Source organism: Xenopus laevis, chromosome 9_10S (assembly GCF_017654675.1).
Source record: "Xenopus laevis strain J_2021 chromosome 9_10S, Xenopus_laevis_v10.1, whole genome shotgun sequence".
In the NCBI taxonomy this organism is placed as follows: Eukaryota; Metazoa; Chordata; class Amphibia; order Anura; family Pipidae; genus Xenopus; species Xenopus laevis.
In genome coordinates, this window is record NC_054388.1 from 97,667,682 (window position 1) to 97,686,102 (window position 18,421).

The following is an 18,421-nucleotide window of genomic DNA, read 5'->3' on the forward strand; positions in this document are numbered from 1 at the left end:
TTCTGCCATCAACTATGTTCTCATTGTTTGCTATAGGTTATTGAAGTTGGATTGATTTACCCAGTTACACAATGATCCTAAATGATAATTAATTCATTTATTGTGAAGGATGTAGCTATCCTTGAACCTAAGAAATGGCCTGGCACACAACAATATTTTAAAATATTTTTAAAATACATTTCACTTTTTCTTTTGTCCATTAGGAAAGGTTTGGTGCGTACACATGTGCATACAGTACGCTATAAAATCAGGAGAAACACAGCTAACGAGGGGCACAAACCTATCCTGCAACTTACTTGCAAGGCCCTTAAATCATTATCCAGTGAGTGACCAACCAGAACTGCATTAGGAGGCAGAAGTGATTTCAGCTTGTGCTGCACATCCTTCAGTTTCATTTTCACTGGAAGCAGCAGCTTTCTTGTAATTCCCGAGAACCTGTAAAGAGGGAAGGCTGAAATATGAAACGATCCATAAAACCCAGCCTCATAATAGAATTACTATAAAGATTTATTGCGTTGAAATAATAAAATGATTTCAGGTATCAGTTTGCTGACAAAACTCGTTTCGGATTCCTGTCACTTCTGGTTTTGCCCTCCCAAATATCAGTTTATTTTTGGTTTCCACGTGGTGTTTGCCAACACCGACTGTTGGATGAAAACGCAGTGTACAGCTGTTTCATCCGACAGTCTGATGAATGTAGTTCTTACCTGCACTTTCTCCTTCACTTCCTGTATCTTCAGAACATCCGACACATCGCATGCGTTTCTTTGCATGGCAACGTGTTGGCACCGTGGAGTTCCTCACTTAGGGGTGCACAGAAGTCATGTGTTTTGGAATTAACTGAATAGCAATCCTTCAACAAAAGACCAGGCTGCTTAAACTGAATCCAAATCCTAATTTGCACATTCAAATCTGAGCGAATTGGGGGAAAAATGTAAAAAATATTGCCTAATCTAAATAAAATGTGTTGCTTTCAGTTTGGCAGTACTTTAGAAGGATTGGATTTGACTTGGCAGAACATTAAGGATTCAGCAACGTCCAGCAGCATGTATAAATTCTAATTTTATATTGGCATGCAATACACAATCAGAGTTCTGTAATGACAATGAAATACAGTTACTCTTATAGGCATGTGCAAAAACCTAACAAAAGTCTGGAGTCACACAACCCTCTGTACCGCCGGGGCCTTTCAGAAAAACTCCTGGTGGCCGTACTGCTAACATAGTAACATAGTAAGTTAGGTTGAAAAAAAGACACACATCCATCAAGTTCAACCTTCAACTTTTTTTAACCTGCCTAACTGCCAGTTGATCCTGAGGAAGGAAAAAAACCAATTTGAAGCCTCTCCAATTTGCCTCAGAGGAGGAAAAAAATCCTTCCTGACTCCAAAATGGAGTACTATGAGCTATCTCCCATAACCCTGTATTCCCACACTTGCTAAACACCATCCAACCCCTTCTTAAAGCTATCTGATGTATCAGCCTGTACCACTGATTCAGGGAGACAATTCCACATCTTCACAGCTCTCACTGTAAAAAACCCCTTCCGAATACTTAGCCGGAACCTCATTTCTTCTAATTGGAATGGGTGACTTTGTGTCAGCTGGAAATACCTACTGGTAACTAGTGTAGGTATTATCAGATTCTATTGGATCACTTCAATTCACAAGACCTTCAGCAATTATGCACTTTTCCCCATGTGTGCCGAAAAAAAGACGGTGATTAATCACATTCAACAACCAGAAGAGCAAATGACCTTTATCAGTGCTATGCAAACATATCCGCAGCAAAACATGAGGTATATTTATCAAAGGTCACCACACTCCTCTAGAGTGAAATTCTGCCACTCTCCATTCATTTCTATGGGATTTTTAAAAGATTATTTATCAATGGGTGAAAGTGAAAGTTCATCCTTTGATAAATAGGCCTTTCAAAATCCCGTAGAAATTAATGGAGAGTGGCAGATTTCACAATCTCTTTCAAATAAAACAGGCTAGCTGTATTGGTAGAAAATGCCTTTTTCATGATGTCAAAGGAATGATATCACTGAGGCAGTTCCCTGGTCTCCTGACTGTATTGGAAGGCAAAGGAGTTCATTTCTAGATGCTTTTCACTATCATGGCACATGGTTAGTGCCCGGTGCCCAGACTGGCCATCTGTGAGTTCTGGCAAATGCCAGAGGGGCTGCCATAAGATGCCATAGAAAGTCACTATTTAGTGGGCTGGTGGGGAGCTGATTGGGCCTCAGTGTACCTGAAATACCAGGGCCTGTTTTGACTCCCAGTCCAGACCTGATTTTAGAGCCAATACTCCAGTATTGGGACCAAGGCTGCAGAACATACAAGAATCACAAGAGACATAACCTGTGAAACCCTCCTATCTCTAGAGCAGTGATCCCCAACCAGTAGATTGTGAGTAACATATTGCTCTCCAACCCCTTGGATGTTGCTTTCAGTTTCCTCAAAGCAGGTGCTTATTTTTCAATTCCAGGCTTGGAAGCACGTTTTAATTGCATAAAAACTAAGTATAGTGACAAGTAGAGCCTCCTATAGGCTGCCAGTCCACATAGGGGCTACCAAATAGCCTACCACAGCCCTTATTTGGCACCCCAATTGACTTTTTCATGCATGTGTTGCTCCCTAACTCTTTTAAAATTTGAATGTGGCTCACTGGTAAAAAAGGTTAGGGACCCCTGCTCTAGATGATTTTTATTGGGTGCGTCATTATTCAACTGCAGTATTTTAATTTGATGATATGATAAAAACATCCAGAAAAAGCTTGGTTTGGTAAAAGGAATGACTATCATTTAAATGCCTCTTGAAATAATAAGTAACATATACCTGGTCATGTAATCCCGTATGATATTGTCTGGTTTGACCAGCTCGTCCATAATGCAGGAACCATTGGCATCTACCAGTGAGATTCGAGTGAGTTCACTTCCTTTATCTGTCAAGCACTGCAATAAAGACAAATTACACTTCTTATACTAATCTAAGGACAACCTGTATAAGATACCTTGCAAGACCTCACATTGTTATTTTAATAAATGCAGCAGGTGTTAACTACAGTACCCCACTCATCAACGAAACCATGAACACAAATTATAACTTTCAGTGGAAATAGACATATCAAATAATCACATCCATGATAATTAATGTGGCATAAAGTTAACATGCTTTTACTCTCAAAGGAGACTAGTACACTGAATAGATTAAAGGGCTTGTTCACCTTGGAGTTAACTTTTAGTATGCTGTAGAGAGATATTCTGAGACAATTTGCAATTGGTTTTCATATATTATTATATGTGGTTTTTGAGTTATTTAGCTTTTTATTCAGCAGCTCTCCAGTTTGCAATTTCTTCAATCTGATTGCTAGGGTCCAAGTTACCCTAGCAACCATGCATTGATTTATACAAGAGACTGGAATATGAATAGGAAAGAGCCTGAATAGAAATACGAGGACTAAAAAAAGTAGCAATTACAATACATGTGTAGCTTTACAGAGCATTTGTTTTTTAGATGGGGTCAGTGACCCACCCATTTGAAGCTGGAAAGAGTCAGAAAAAGAAGGCAAATATTTTAAAAACTATAATAATAATATAGTTTAATAAATAATAATAAAAATAGTTAATTTGGAAAGTTGAATAGAATTGGCCATTATATAACATGCTAAACGTTAAATTAAAGGTAAACCACCCCTTTAAACAGTGAAGCCGTGAAAGGGGAGGGAAAAAATAGCAATGATCCAATAACTGACCATTTCACAGTCTAATCCAAACAGGGGGCTGTCATCCGTTATCTCCCTCGAGCAGCCAGAGTTCACATAATCTATGGAATCAGGAGAACCTAGAAGGACGCAGTTAAGGTAGATTTCAGAAGTGAAACATTTTACAGAAGGGAGCAATAATTAAAATTACAACACATCTCATGTAGGGCAATGTAATACAAAGTGCAGAGTTTGCCTATGTTTAGGTCTTATATGTTTGCAATGGACAAGTAAATGCTAACTGCTGAGGTGTGACACGTTTTTTGTCTATGCACTTCATCAGATACTGAGGTGCGTAGTACCGAAACGCGTTAGACCTGACACTTGCTTGTATGTCAGATGTAAAAATAAAATATATAACTTTTTGACCTGAATTCTGGATTTGGCGGTCTTCTATGGAGGTTTGGAGTGTGCTGCTGTAAAGATTGGTGACTCATATTGGTCATAAATGACGCAAACAATGAAAATTTGGGTCGCCAACATTTGCAAAGGTATTTGCAAAAGTTTTTGCACTAACAAAACATATTACATTCCCCCAATAGAGAAGGTTTAGTTACAACACTTACAGAATCATTGCAAATGTGTCATACACCGAAGAAATAAAAAAGGAAATCTGTTGTATAACACACATAAAAATGTATCTGTTTAACTTGAAAATAAAGACAGTTTAGGGTAATGGCACATTGAGTGTGTTGTTGCCAGCAAGAGATTACCTTTCAGTGACATGACTAACCATTAGGGGGTTATTTATTAAAGTCTGAATGCTAAAAAACTCAAAAAAAAATTGAATTTCTTTTACTAGAAAATATACCCCAAGGCTGCAAAAAGTCCAAATCCGAAAATCTACCATCTCAGACCTGCCAAGGTTGTATATGGTTGTGTAAGTCAATGGGAGAGGTCCCTATCCTATATGGAAGTTTCTTTGGTCTGCGTTGGAATTAGCCTAAAAATCTGACTATTTCTGTCTTTTTGGGCAAAAATCTGAAAAAATTCGGGCTGTTCAGGAAACAGTCTGAAAAGAAATCGATTTGTGAACCTTACAATTCGGGTTTTCTCTCGATTTTATCAAGTTTTTCCCTTTTTACCCTGATCCAATTCAATTGTGCTTTTTTAATAATAAATAAGGTCAAATCCTGGATTCTAGTTTGGTCAGACTATTTTATTTTAAAAAATCAGATAAATTCAGATTTTGATAAATAACCCCCTTAGAATTACCTGCTCATTGAACTTGAATCTCTGTACCATTGCCAGAGCAATTGCCTTAACCATGCGAAAATGCTCCCTTCTGCATTCTCCTACAATAATGCAGTTTCACTGGCATTCAAATGTGCTTCAATGCAAAGGTATTTTTGGGTGTCTTGTTGCCCACCTGAAAAGCAACTTTGCTCAGGCAACAAAAAAATGCGTGCCCTTAGTGGTGGATTTTTTTGGAAGTTCGGATACAAAAACTGACCTACTAAAGGATAATTATTTTTCCTCATCTCCTCCTGGGAAAGCAGATACCTGGTCAGGCCTAGTCGCTTATTTCCATATTTCAGTATGACGGGGTCATGTTTAAAAGTCTCTCCGGTTTCACCAGATGAGAAAGCTGTATCAGCAGGACCTAAGAGACATAAAGAGAATAATGCTCAATGGCAAGTCTTATTTTAAAAGGAACAAACTTTTCAGTTCCGCAAACATCACACCTCAGTTACATAGGTATCAGAGAAAGTGCCATATAAACCTTAACGTTTTGCCTGCCAGGCACGTATCCTATACCATATTCTTTGATATATCTATGCATATTGGGCATCAACTGTTCAGTAGACCAATGGTTGTCATATTTAGGGTGTTTTTAAATTTTATGTAAGAAATTGGGTGAGATAAATGCGACCAATTGCAGTAATTTTAGCCAATTTTCTGAAATGTCATAGAAACCGCTGCCTTTAGCGTAGCTTTGCAATATGGTAGTTTGGAGTAGAAAGACATAATTAGCCATTTTGGATTCCTCAGAATGCATACATTACAAAAATATATAGTTTTGGGGGGTCTTCATACTGTTAGAGGGTCTTGTGGAACATATATACACAGTCAAGGAGCTTTGTTCACAGAAGGCTAATCGGCAGCTGAGAAAATTCATAGGCACTATTTTTATTTGGGGTCCGCACATGCCAGTTGCTTGGTATATCTATGCATATTGGGCATCAAACTGTTCAGTAGACCCTTGGCATCAATATTTAGGGTGTTTTACAATTGTATGTAAGAAAATAGGTAAGATAAATGCGGCCAATAGCAATATTTTTAGGCGATTTTCAGAAATGTTATAACAACCACTGCCTTTAGCATAGCTTTGCAGTATAATAGTTTGGAGTAGAAAGATTACCTATTTGTGGTTACAGGGAAAATACCGGACAGTCTTGGTAAAAAAATAGTGCATTGCACCATTTTCTGCTCATAGAATTCTTCTGATACAGCAGCGAAAATAATTATTGAACACATCAACATTTTTCTCAGTAAATATACTTCAAATGGGGCTGTTGACGTGAAATGTACACAAGATGTCAGAAACAACCCAAGTAATTCACACATACAAAGAACTCAAACAACAAAGTCCATAAATTAAGTTATGTGTAGTAAAGTGGTATGACACAGGGAATAAGTATTGACCACGCCTTTGTTGGTAATAACAGCTTCAAGATGCCTCCTGTGTGGAGAAACTAGTCGCATGCATTGCTCTTCCACACAAACGGTCTTTAAATCTTGAAGGTTCCAGGGGCCCCTCCTATGAACACTGATCTTCAGTTCTTTCCATTGATTTTCAATTGGATTCAAGTCGGGTGATTAACTGGGCCATTCTATCAGCTTTATTTTCTCTCTCTGAAACCAAATGACAGTTTCCTTGGTTGCGTGTTTGGGATTATTGTCTTGCTGAAATGTCCAACATCAAAATCTTCAGCATCCTGGTAGATGGCAGCAGATTCTTATTAAGAATTTTCCTGTAAATGTCTCCATTCAACCTTCCTTCAATTATATGAAGTCTGACAGTACCCTATGCTGAAAAACAGACCCACACCATGATGTTTCCACCTTCCAAACTGCACTGTTGGTGTGGTGTTTTTGGGGTGACGTGCAGTGCCATTTCTCCTCCAAACATGGTGTGTGCAATGACATCCAAACAAACTTCAACATGCTTTTTCTTCAGCAGTAAAGTCTTGCAGCTGAGCGTGCATAGAGCCCATGTCGGTGCAGTGCTTTACTTATTGTTTTCTTTGAAACAACTGTACCTGCTACTTCAAAGTCTTTCTGAAGCTCTCAGTGAGTGATCCTTGGCTCTTGGACAACTCTTCTGATTATTCTGTTGACTCCTGTCAGAAATCCTGCGAGGAGCACCTGGCTGTGGCCATTTTAGGGTGAAATGAAGTTCTTTCCACTTCCAGATTATGGCCCCAACTGTGCTCACTGGAACATTCAGAAGCAATCAGTATTATTTGCAACAATAGGGTTGTGAAGGTCTTGAGAGAGCTCTTAGCTTTTACCCATCATGAGATGCTTCTTGTGTGATACCTTGGTAATGAAAAACCTTTTTATAGGCCATCAATTAGGACTAAACCAGCTGATATTAATTTGCACTGATAGGGGGCAGGATTGCTTTCTAAATACTGTCAGATTTTAGGTTTCTTGGCTTTCCATGCCTTTTTGCACCTCCTTTTCTTCATGTGTTCAATACTTATTGCCTGTGTCACTCCACTTTATTACACATAACTAAATTTATGGATTTATTGGTTTGAGTTCTTGTATGTGTGGACTACTTAATTTGTTACAGACATCTGATGTAAATTACATGTGAATTGCCCCATTAGAAATATATTTACCGAGAAAAACATTGCCGTGTTCAATAATTACTTTCACTGCCGTATTTGACCACATAACTATGAGCTGTATAGGACACAGAAATATAGCAGGTTGAATACCTAATAAGAGGATTTTACCTGAACTTTAGAATAATAATACATCAGTAAAACCTGATTGAAAGTGATGGCTCAGATAATAACGGTTATGACAGAGAGGGCAAGAATGCACTGTTGTTACAATTCATTACCTGGTAGGCTGGAGAGTGGGTGAAGAGAACTGAACTCTTGTTCCTTTATGCCGGATGTGACCTTCTCTTCTGCGCCAATCAATGTAGCAATAAAATCAGAAGAAGGAACAGGCATGCTGAATCTCTGTGAAAAATATATAAAGTACAGAAATTTAGCTCTGTACCTTGCACCTTTTTCAGACCATTTAACACCAGATAAGTCTGTGCTCTAAATAAGCAGACCAAGCAACTTAAAGAATCAAAAAGCATGGACCTGCAAATGTAAGGAATGAATATGCTTGGTAACAGTAATGTAGAATACAGATGGGCAAAACTTAAAAACGACCGTGACCTGTAATTTTTATAACATCCTCCCCATTGTCCACTGAACTCCCCTAGCATGCATTGGCGGCAAGTCCTTTCCCTGCTCCATCCTCTGACTGCCAATATTTCTTACATACCGAGACTTAAACAGGATGTAAGAGTTCTAACATTTGCATACTCACATGTTTAAACAGCTTCCGAAGGTAGGGAAAGTGCAAGTAAAACTGATAAAAATGGAGCTGAGCAAGATCATGCAGTACGATAATGACAACACTTCCAAGGCGTTTCTGATGATGAATTCGGCACCAGCTGCATGAAAAAAATAAAATGAATCGCAAAGATTGTTGTTTTATTTGGTTATGCCATGCTAAAAGCAGCAAAAGCAGCAGAAAAAAACCCCCAAAAGCTATTCTACTTCTGGCCACAGATAGACCAATAAAAATGTCTCTACACAGAGTTGACACCTTATTGGTCCATGTATTGCCTCTTTTTTTCTCTAAATTGGTTAGAAATCAAGCAGATTAGAAAATCCTGGGCTGAGACCCCATGATCTCTTTGACATCACTACGGACAGGCAAGCATAGGCCTCCATTATCAACCAATAATTGTCACAGGGGCTATATCATCTGATCAGCCTGATCTGGTCCAGCTTGTAGGTGGCTAAAATTAGTGAAAGATCCGCTACTGGGTTATATATAGTTTATACCCAGCTTCATATGTGGGTAAATATATGTAACAAATATACATTTACAACTTGAGCTGAAATTATTGTGTCCTTTCCATAAAGGAAAGCTTGTTACAAAGTTGTTTTAAACCCAAGTATGGCATTTTTCATATGAGCAAATTAAATTGTAAGCACTGCTGGTTAATAGTACATGTAGTACTGAAACAATGTAGAAAGACTCTACTCTCCTCCAGCCAAAACTCCAGTTCCCACAATGCCTTGCTTTCTGTGATAACATTTTAAGTTAAAAAATACAATGGTATATGGATAGCTATAATTATAATAATAAATACAAATGTGATCTTAAAAGGGAAAAATAATTAGATTTAAAGGAGAAGGAAAGGCCTATCTATTTGGGGGTGCCAAAAGTTAGGCACCCCCAAGTCACTGTATATACTTACCAGAAACCCCAGGCCGGTGCTCCTATCAGGATAAAACTGCACTGGCCCGGGGGTTCTTCCAGCAAGTACCATGGAGCTATCGGCTTCCTTCTTCTTTCTTAAAATTTCCCAGGGGAGACGCATGCTCAGTAGAACAAAATAGCTGACTTCTATGTTAAATTTTGGCTTTTTGCAATACCCGCGCGAAGACAGAAGAAGAAGGAAGCGATTGTTCCGTGATACTCGCCGAAAGAACCCCCAGACTGATGCAGTTTTCGGCTGATAGGAGCACTGGCCTGGGGTTTCTAAATACAATCACTTGGGGGTGCCACCCTCAAGAAAATTCAGCCTTTCCTTCTCCTTTAAAATCAAATACTTAACGGGTTATATTTTGACAGAAAAGATTTGGTATTACATCCATCCATTTGAATAAATGTAAATAATTTCAAGAATTTTCCAAACACTAGTCCTTCATGAATGACAAATATGACCTGTATTGCTTCGCTGAAAATTTGTAAATATTGTAGCCATTAGACTAACCATACACAGCATTGAAGGACCAAGGGTTTAGAGCCACAGCTTGTGCAGCAACTGTATAATATATAACAATATGGTCTCAGAGTTGTATGAAGCTGAAAGTCTGTGTACTTGGCATTCTCCTCTTTAGTTACATTAATAAATTCTCCAGGACGGTATAATACTTGCAGTTCCAAACCTAGAAAAGTGGTCTGACGTCCCCCCTAGATTATAGATGAATGATAAAGCCAGGTTATTTTCTTAGACACCACAGCAGTAAAATGTATGGTTGGGCATCGCATCTCTGTTGTGGTTTATACCCAATAAGCACAACTGGATCAGGATACTTAAAGGGGTTGTTCACCTTTGAGATAACTTTTAGTGTGATGAAGAGAGAGATATTCTGAAACAATTTGCAATTGGTTTCCATTTTCTTATTATTTGTGGTTTTTGAGTTATTTAGCTTTCTATTCTGCACCTCTCCAGTTTGCAGTTTCATCACTCTGGTTGCTAAGGTACAAATTACCCAAGCAACCATGCACTACTGTAAAAAAAAATGCATATGAATAGGAGAGGCCTGAATAGGAAGAGAAGTAAAAAAAGTAGCTGTAACATTACATTTTTAGCCTTACAGAACATTTATTTTAAGATGGGGTCAGTGCCCCCCCCCATTTCAAAGCTGGAAAGAGTCAGAAGAATAGGGCAAATAATTAAAAAACTATAAAAAAGGCAAAATGAAGGCCATTGGAAACATTGATTAGAATTAGCCATTCTATAGCATACTAAAAGTTAACTTAAAGGTGAACTACCCTTTTAAAGGCAATCTGAAAGGAGCTTACCTTGGCTGGGCTGAACTGCAACTTTTTCCCAGACAGGCATATTTAAGAAGCTCATGGATTTGTTGGTGTTGGATGATACAGTTATCCCGAAATAATGCAGGGGAAAGTCTGGGTGACTTCTGTATCAAAGAGAACAAACGTGTGTCAATTCTTCTATAAAATGTTCCAGCCGATATAGACTTCCCATTTACCAACACAATTATGAAATTGAAGGCTGATGTGGATGACTACAGAAACTTGATTTCCTGATACAGGTAAACCCGTTATCCAGAAAGCTCAAAATTATAGAAAGGCCATCTCCTAAAGACTCCATTTTATCCAAATAATCCAGATTTTTAAAAATTATTTCCTTTTTCTTTGTAGATAATAAAACAGTAGCTTGTACTTGATCCCAATTAATCATTATTGGAAGCAAAACCAGCCTGTTGGGTTTATTTAATGTTAACATGATTTTCTAGTATACCTAAGATATAAAGATCCAAATTACAGAAAGATCCATTATCAGGAAAGCCCCAGGTCCCAAGCATTCTGGATAATAGGTCCCATACCTGTATAACAAAGTTTCTGGTCAACATTAGATCACCATGGTCTGACACTAGGTGGTAGGGAAGTCTTGAACTGGGCAGAGAATCTCCAGCTTTGAGCGCAGTATAAAAATACCAGGGCACTCCTTAAAGGAGAACTAAACCCTAAAATTGAATGTGGCTAAAAATTCCATGTTTTATATACTGAACTTATTGCACCAGCCTAAAGTTTCAGCTTGTCAATAGCAACAATGATCCAGGACTTCACACTTGTCACAGGGGGTCACCATCTTGGAAAGTGTCTGTGACACTCACATGCTCAGTGGGCTCTTAGCAGCTGTTGAGAAGCTAAGCTTAGGGGTCGTCACAAATGATCAAGCAGAAAATGAGGTTGGTCTGTAATATAAGCTGATGCTACAGGGCTGATTATTAAATTCTGATGCTAATTGCACTGATTTCTGTGCCGCCATGTAGTAATTATCTGTATTCTGCCTTATATTGAGACATTTCTATTCTATGTGTACTGTATATTGTGAGTGGGTCCCTAAGCTCAGTAAGTGACAGCAGCACAGAGCATGTGCAGTGAATCAGCAGAAAAGAAGATGGGGAGCTACTGGGGCATCTTTGGAGACACAGATCTTTACTGCTAAAGGGCTGTGGTTGCCTTGGGCTGGTACAGAAGCACAAAATATAATGTACAACATTTCTAGCTACTTATTTAGTTAGGCTTTAGCTCTCCTTTAATTACTGAGGTTACATCACCTTGTGTTTGTGTAAAGTGGAACCATTAATATTTTGATCTTCAGACTTCACTCTTTTCTTCTTAGGTTCCGTTTCATCTTCAATATAACAGTTCCGTCTTTTATGGGTATTAAGAGAAGGCTCCTCACCCATTTCCCGGAGTTTACAGGGATGGCGGCAATGGCTTTGTTTATTTTATATAGAAATAGGCCTGGAAACACATGAAAATAAATAAGAAAATGCTAATGAGACACAAATGCTCATATAGTTTAAAGCAGGAAAAATTACACCTATAGACTCCAATCAGTGAAAATTGTTGCGCGACAAAATACATTTTGACACCCATAGACTTTAATGCATTTTGGTGAATTTTCAACTTTTCATGAATTTTTGGCGAAGCAAAAAGGGTCAGATTCTCCCATCATTAATTATTACATTGAAAAATCTGCCCTCTCTCGTGAAACTCTCTCTTTCTGCGATTCAATACTTGGTGGATGTTGATAAATGTACAATGGAATTACTTTATTGTGTAAGCAACTACAAGATATGCAGTATTTTTACATGGAAGTTCCAGTATCCCAAGCACTACTGAAGACTCTTGGAGGGATACTGGGACTCACTGCTCAACCATATGGACTTCCCAAACATAAATAATAAAGAAGTTGAACACTGTATGATATACTTAATCGTTTTTTGGTTATAGGGCAACTCTGAGACTTGGGAGCCAGAACTAATACTCTCTGTGCCATGCTCTAAAACCTTTTGTACATTGGTTTTAACACACCTGATCATGAATAAATATCTCACAATGTTATGATACCGCACCATATTCCATCTGCAAACCTATAAACCTTGGATAGAAAATGCTTCCAAAAAAAAAAAAAAACTTGGACACAAAAAACAGCGTAGCAATAATAACACACAAAGACATCTTGGAGTCAGTTAGATCATGGCTGAACCCTCAGAAAGCCAAACTTGCCCAGGTTAAAGGTATTCAGACAGTAGTATTGATGTACAGGTCCATTATCCAAAAAACTCTGAATCACGAGAGCCATCTCCCATAGATCCTTTTATCCAAACAATCCAAATTTTTAAAAAAAAATATTTCTCTAATAATAAAACAGTAGCTTGTACTAGATCCAAACTAAGATATAATTAATCCTTATTGGAAACAAAACCAGCCTATTGGGGTTATTTAATGTTTACATGATTTTCTAAGTAGACTTAATGTATGAAGATCCAAACTACGGAACTGTTACCGAGAAAACCCCAGGTCCCAAACATTGTGGATAACAGGTCCCATACCTGTACTAGACTGAGACAACTGAGGTGCCAGTGGCAATCTGGAATGTGCACTAGTAGAAGACTAGAGATTAAAGAAGCTGTTCGCTGTTCACCTTCAAACACTTTTTCCAGTTCAGTTGGTTTCAGATAGTTCACCAGAAATAATTACTTTTTCCAATTACTTTCCATTTGTGACTGTGTTTCTAATATTAAAGTGTAAAGTGTCAGTTTTCACCTTCTAAAGCAGCTCTGGGAAGTGGGGGGGGGGGAGTCGCCGACTCTTTAACGGTTCTAAATTGATACATTTAGTTGATACGTTTGTTACCGGAGCAGAATCCCTGAGTTTCATTAAAGGGAGCTGTTAGAATTGATACAATAGTTGCTAATATTCCCCAGATGCGTCTGAGAAATGTATCAACTAAATGTATCAACTAAATATAACAAATTGTAACAGTTCAGATGCTTCTGGATCACTAAGTTGCCAGAGTGAGACACTAGAGACAGGAACATTAAACGTTAAACTTCAATTTAGGGAAAACGGTTAAAAATTAAAAGATGTTAAGTAGTTGAAAAAAAGTCTTTGTTTATGGTGAACAATATGAAAACAAAAAAAAAAGTTTTTAGAAGCTGACTGCAGGACTGATATTAGCTTTCTGTGCTTTAATCAATGGCAAAATTGCACCATTTCAGCTGACGTTCACCAGCAACTCCCAGCATCCCTGTCGTTCACCAGCAACTCTCAGCGCCCCTGTCGTTCACCAGCATCCCCATAATTTACCAGCAACTCCCAGCATCCCTATTGTTTACCAGCAACTCCCATCGGCCATGTTGTTCACAGCAACTCCCAGTATCCCTGACGTTCACCAGCAATTTCCAGTGTCCCTGTCATTCACCAGCAACTCCCAGCATCCCTGTCGTTCACCAGCAACTCTCAGCGCCCCTGTCGTTCACCAGCATCCCTATTGTTTACCAGCAACTCCCACCGGCCCTGTTGTTCACAGCAACTCCCAGTATCCCTGACGTTCACCAGCAATTTCCAGCTTCCCTGTCGTTCCCCAGCAACTCCCAGCGTCCCTGTCATTCCCCAGCAACTCCCAGCGTCCCTGTCATTCCCCAGCAACTCCCAGCGTCCCTGTCGTTCCCCAGCAACTCCCAGCGTCCCTGTCATTCCCCAGGAACTCCCAGCGTCCCTGTCGTTCCCCAGGAACTCCCAGCGTCCCTGTCATTCCCCAGGAACTCCCAGCATCCCTGTCGCTCACCTGGAACTCCCAGTGTCCCTGCCTTTCACCTGCAACTCCCAGTTTCCTTGTCGTTCACCTGCAACTCCCAGCGTCCCTGTCGTTCCCCAGGAACTCCCAGCGTCCCTGCCGTTCACCTGCAACTCCCAGCTTCCTTGTCGTTCACCTGCAACTCCCATTGTCCCTGTCGTTCACCTGCAACTCCCAGTGTCCCTGTCGTTCACCTGCAACTCCCAGTGTCCCTGTCGTTCACCTGCAACTCCCAGTGTCCCTGTCGTTCACCTGCAACTCCCAGTGTCCCTGTCGTTCACCTGCAACTCCCAGTGTCCCTGTCGTTCACCTGCAACTCCCAGTATCCCTGTCGTTCACCTGCAACTCCCAGTGTCCCTGTCGTTCACCTGCAACTCCCAGAGTCCGTCGTTCACCTGCAACTCCCAGAGTCCATCGTTCACCTGAAACTCCCAGCTTTACAAACATTGACTTGGAAAGGTGACACTATGTGAAGCGCTCACAGACCTGTACAATGGCAGTGTTATCTGTGAGTAAGAGGAGTAGCAGTCAATAAAGGGAAAGCTGACAATGTGGTGTGAATATTCGGCCTTGTGGTGAGTGTAGTAGGTCTATAAAATGGTTTTGCTTTGGGGCCCCCCTGACTTCTAATGACTCCACCACTGAGGGAGAGAGAGGAAACTTGCCTTGTGGTTTTTCAGCATCACTGGAGCACAAAGAGTGATTATATAATGTAGCAAGTGATGGCCCCTGCCCTACACAGGAGGACTCCAAGCTAATGCAGGGGCCCCTCTTCTCCTCATAACGTACCAACTTGCCTATATAACAATATATAACAGATGAGTCTGCAGCTCCCACACAAATACACAGATAAGTAGCAAAAAATCCACGACTGAATCTCCAGCACCAACACACGTGCCCCACGGGGAGTTATTTACCTCAGCATGCGTGTAGATTCCATCGGCATTCGATTACTCTCCCTGTTACTGTAAATTCAGCCGCTGCCTGTCAGGCTTCCGTATTTAGTCGCTTTCCTGCACGCACGCACACTCGACTATCAGCCCTACTGACTGTACTGAGAAGTGACGTCTCGGACTGGGTCGGGAAGGGGGAAATTCAAATGAAAGTCTTACATTGCTGATGGGGTCGCTGCTCGGACTGGGTCGGGAAGGGGGAAATTCAAATGAAAGTCTTACATTGCTGATGGGGTCGCTGTCTGGCCGGGGTACCCGGGAATGGAAATTATTATAGGTGCTTATTGTTTACATATATATATAGTCTGGACCTGCAGGGGCATTATTTTCAACACATCACGTCCTCAGATTACGGCTGTATTTACGACACCCAAAACCATAAACCTCTGTGTTAGTTCTCTTCGTGTACTCTCTCCGATAGATTAGATTATATATCCATTTTAAGATACAATTCTGAGTTTATTTGCATATTCTAAAAGTCAATTGTTTTTTGTCTTAATTAAGGTTTCTTTTAGTTTGCTGTAGAGAGGGATATTCTGAGACCATTTGCAATTGGTTTTCATTTTTTATTATCTGTGGTTTTTGAGTTATTTAACTTTTTATTCAGCAGCTCTGCAGTTTCCAGCAGTGTGGTTGCTAGGGTCCAAATTACCCTAGCAACCATGCACTGATTCTAATAAGAGACTGGAATATGATTAAGAGAGGCCTGAATAGAAAGATGAGTAATAAACAATAACAATACATTTGTAGCCTTACAGAGCATTTGTTTTTAGATGGGGTCAGTGACCACAATTTGAAAGCTGGAAAGAGTTAGAAAAAGGAGGCATATAAGGTAAAAACTAAAAAAATATAAAATGAAGGCCAATTGAAAAGTTGCTTAGCATTGGCCAATGGCTCATTCTATAACATACTAAGGGGCAGATTTATCAAAGGTATAGGTGAATTTTCGAATGAAAAGAATTCGAATTTCGAGCTATTATTTGCAGTCCAAATTCGATTTGCATTTGAAAAGAAATCGGTGTACTGTCTCTTTAAAAATTCAACGTCGACCATTTGCCATCTAAAACCTGCCAAAATTGCTGTTTTAGCCTATGGGGGACCTCATAAAACTTATTTGGAGTCAATTGGTGAACTTTGAAAAAATCAAGGTTTTTTTTGGGAAAAATGTCGAATCGAATTCGATCGAATGCGCTATACCTTCAAATCCTAATCGATCCAAAACGGACCTATTCAACCAAAAAAAAAAAACTTAGACTTACTTTCGGTTGGTCTGTTTGAATTTCGAAGTTTTTTCAATTCGAAATTGGAACCTTGATAAATATGCCCCTAAAATGTAAATTAAAGGTGAACCACCCCTTTAATGGAACAGTAAAAACAAAAAAAATTGAAAGTGATTTAAAGTCATGACAATGAAATGTCTTGTTACTCTGTATTGGTAAAACTGGTGTGTTTGCTTCAGAAACACTACTATAGTTTATATAAACAAGCTGCCATGGGGGTAGCCATTCAAGCACAGGATACACAGTAGATAACAGATAAGTACTACTATAGTTTATATAAACAAGCTGCTGTGTAGCCATGGGGGCAGCCATTCAAGCACAGGATACAGAGTAGATAACAGATAAGTACTACTATAGTTTATATAAACAAGCTGCTGTGTAGCCATGGGGACAGCCATTCAAGCACAGGATACACAGTAGATAGATAAGTACTACTATAGTTTATATAAACAAGCTGCTGTGTAGCCATGGGGGCAGCCATTCAAGCACAGGATACACAGTAGATAACAGATAAGTACTACTATAGTTTATATAAACAAGCTGCTGTGTAGCCATGGGGGAAGCCATTCAAGCACAGGATACACAGTAGATAACAGATAAGTACTACTATAGTTTATATAAACAAGCTGCTGTGTAGCCATGGGGGCAGCCATTCAAAGCTGAAAAAGGAGAAAAGACAGGATACACAGCAGATAACAGATAAGCTCTGTAGTATACAATGGGATTCTTCAGAATGTATCTGTTATCTACTATATGTGTCCTGTGCTTGAATGGCTGCAAACACGCGGGTTTTACCCATGCAGAGCAACAGTACATTATATTGTCATTCCTGTAAAACATTTTGATTTTTTTTATTGCAATTCATTTAGATATATACATATATACAGTATGTGTGTGTGTTTGTTACAAGAAAGGAACTCACCAGTAGATTTTGTCGGACAACACAGCTCTGGCGTTGCTTTCCTGCTGCAGGTCAGCTTCTCCCTTCTCATTGTGATCAGGGCCTGTGTTAGAACGTGAAGAACTAACATCAATGATTAAACACAATCCATATAATATTTTTATTGTAAATGTCAATGATTAAACACAATCTGTCAACTTGTCATTTTTATAGGTTTTCTTAAAAACTTTTTTCCCTGGATTTATTGCCTGTTTTTTTATTTGTTGGTTACATTGCCAAAGCTAAATATACATGCATAAGATAAATATTTCTGTATTTTACCCCTAATGTACCAGCCCAAGGCTACCACAGCCCTTTAGCAGTACAGATCTGTGCCTCCAAAGATGCCCAAGTAGCTCCCCATCTTCCTTTCTACTGATTCACTGCACATGCTCTGTGCTGCTGTCACTTACTGAGCTTAGGGACCCACTCACAATATACAGTACACATAGAATAGAAATGTCACAATATAAGGCTGATTAGTAATTAATACAGATAATTACTACACAGCAGGACAAAAAGCAGTCACAGACACTTTCCAAGATGGTGACCCCCTGTGGCAAGTTTGAAGTCCTGGATCATCGCTGATATTGAGAAGCTGAAACTTTAGGCTGGTGCAATAAGTTCAGTATATAAAATATGGCAATTTAGCCATATTCATTGTTCAGATTTAGTTCTCCTTTAAACAAATAATGCAATTTCTTACTTTGTTGCAGTTTTCAGATTTTATAATAAGAGAGTGGAAGCTTTATCACACTTTAATAAGTTAAATAAGTATTAATATATTATGGGAATTAAGAGCCATGAATTAAGTGACCCAGTAGGAA

At 39.3% G+C, this 18,421-nt stretch overlaps 1 protein-coding gene across 3 annotated transcripts in view; it reads right to left on the reverse strand.

Moving 5' to 3' along the window:
* rexo5.S (RNA exonuclease 5 S homeolog) overlaps nt 1–17,629 on the reverse strand; it is a 32,191-nt gene extending 14,562 nt beyond the window's left edge. Inside the window, exons 1-9 of one of the 3 annotated variants that reach the window (XM_018239195.2) lie at nt 17,577–17,629; nt 11,891–12,080; nt 10,605–10,723; nt 8,328–8,454; nt 7,843–7,966; nt 5,218–5,367; nt 3,756–3,844; nt 2,840–2,955; nt 297–435 (exon numbers count right to left, since the gene is read on the reverse strand). In XM_018239195.2, coding sequence (XP_018094684.1) covers nt 297–435; nt 2,840–2,955; nt 3,756–3,844; nt 5,218–5,367; nt 7,843–7,966; nt 8,328–8,454; nt 10,605–10,723; nt 11,891–12,022 — 996 coding nt within the window. In that variant the 5' untranslated portion in view covers nt 12,023–12,080; nt 17,577–17,629. The other 2 variants (XM_018239194.2, XM_018239196.2) reach the window with 2 other exon arrangements.
* Nucleotides 17,630–18,421: the final 792 nt, after the last annotated feature.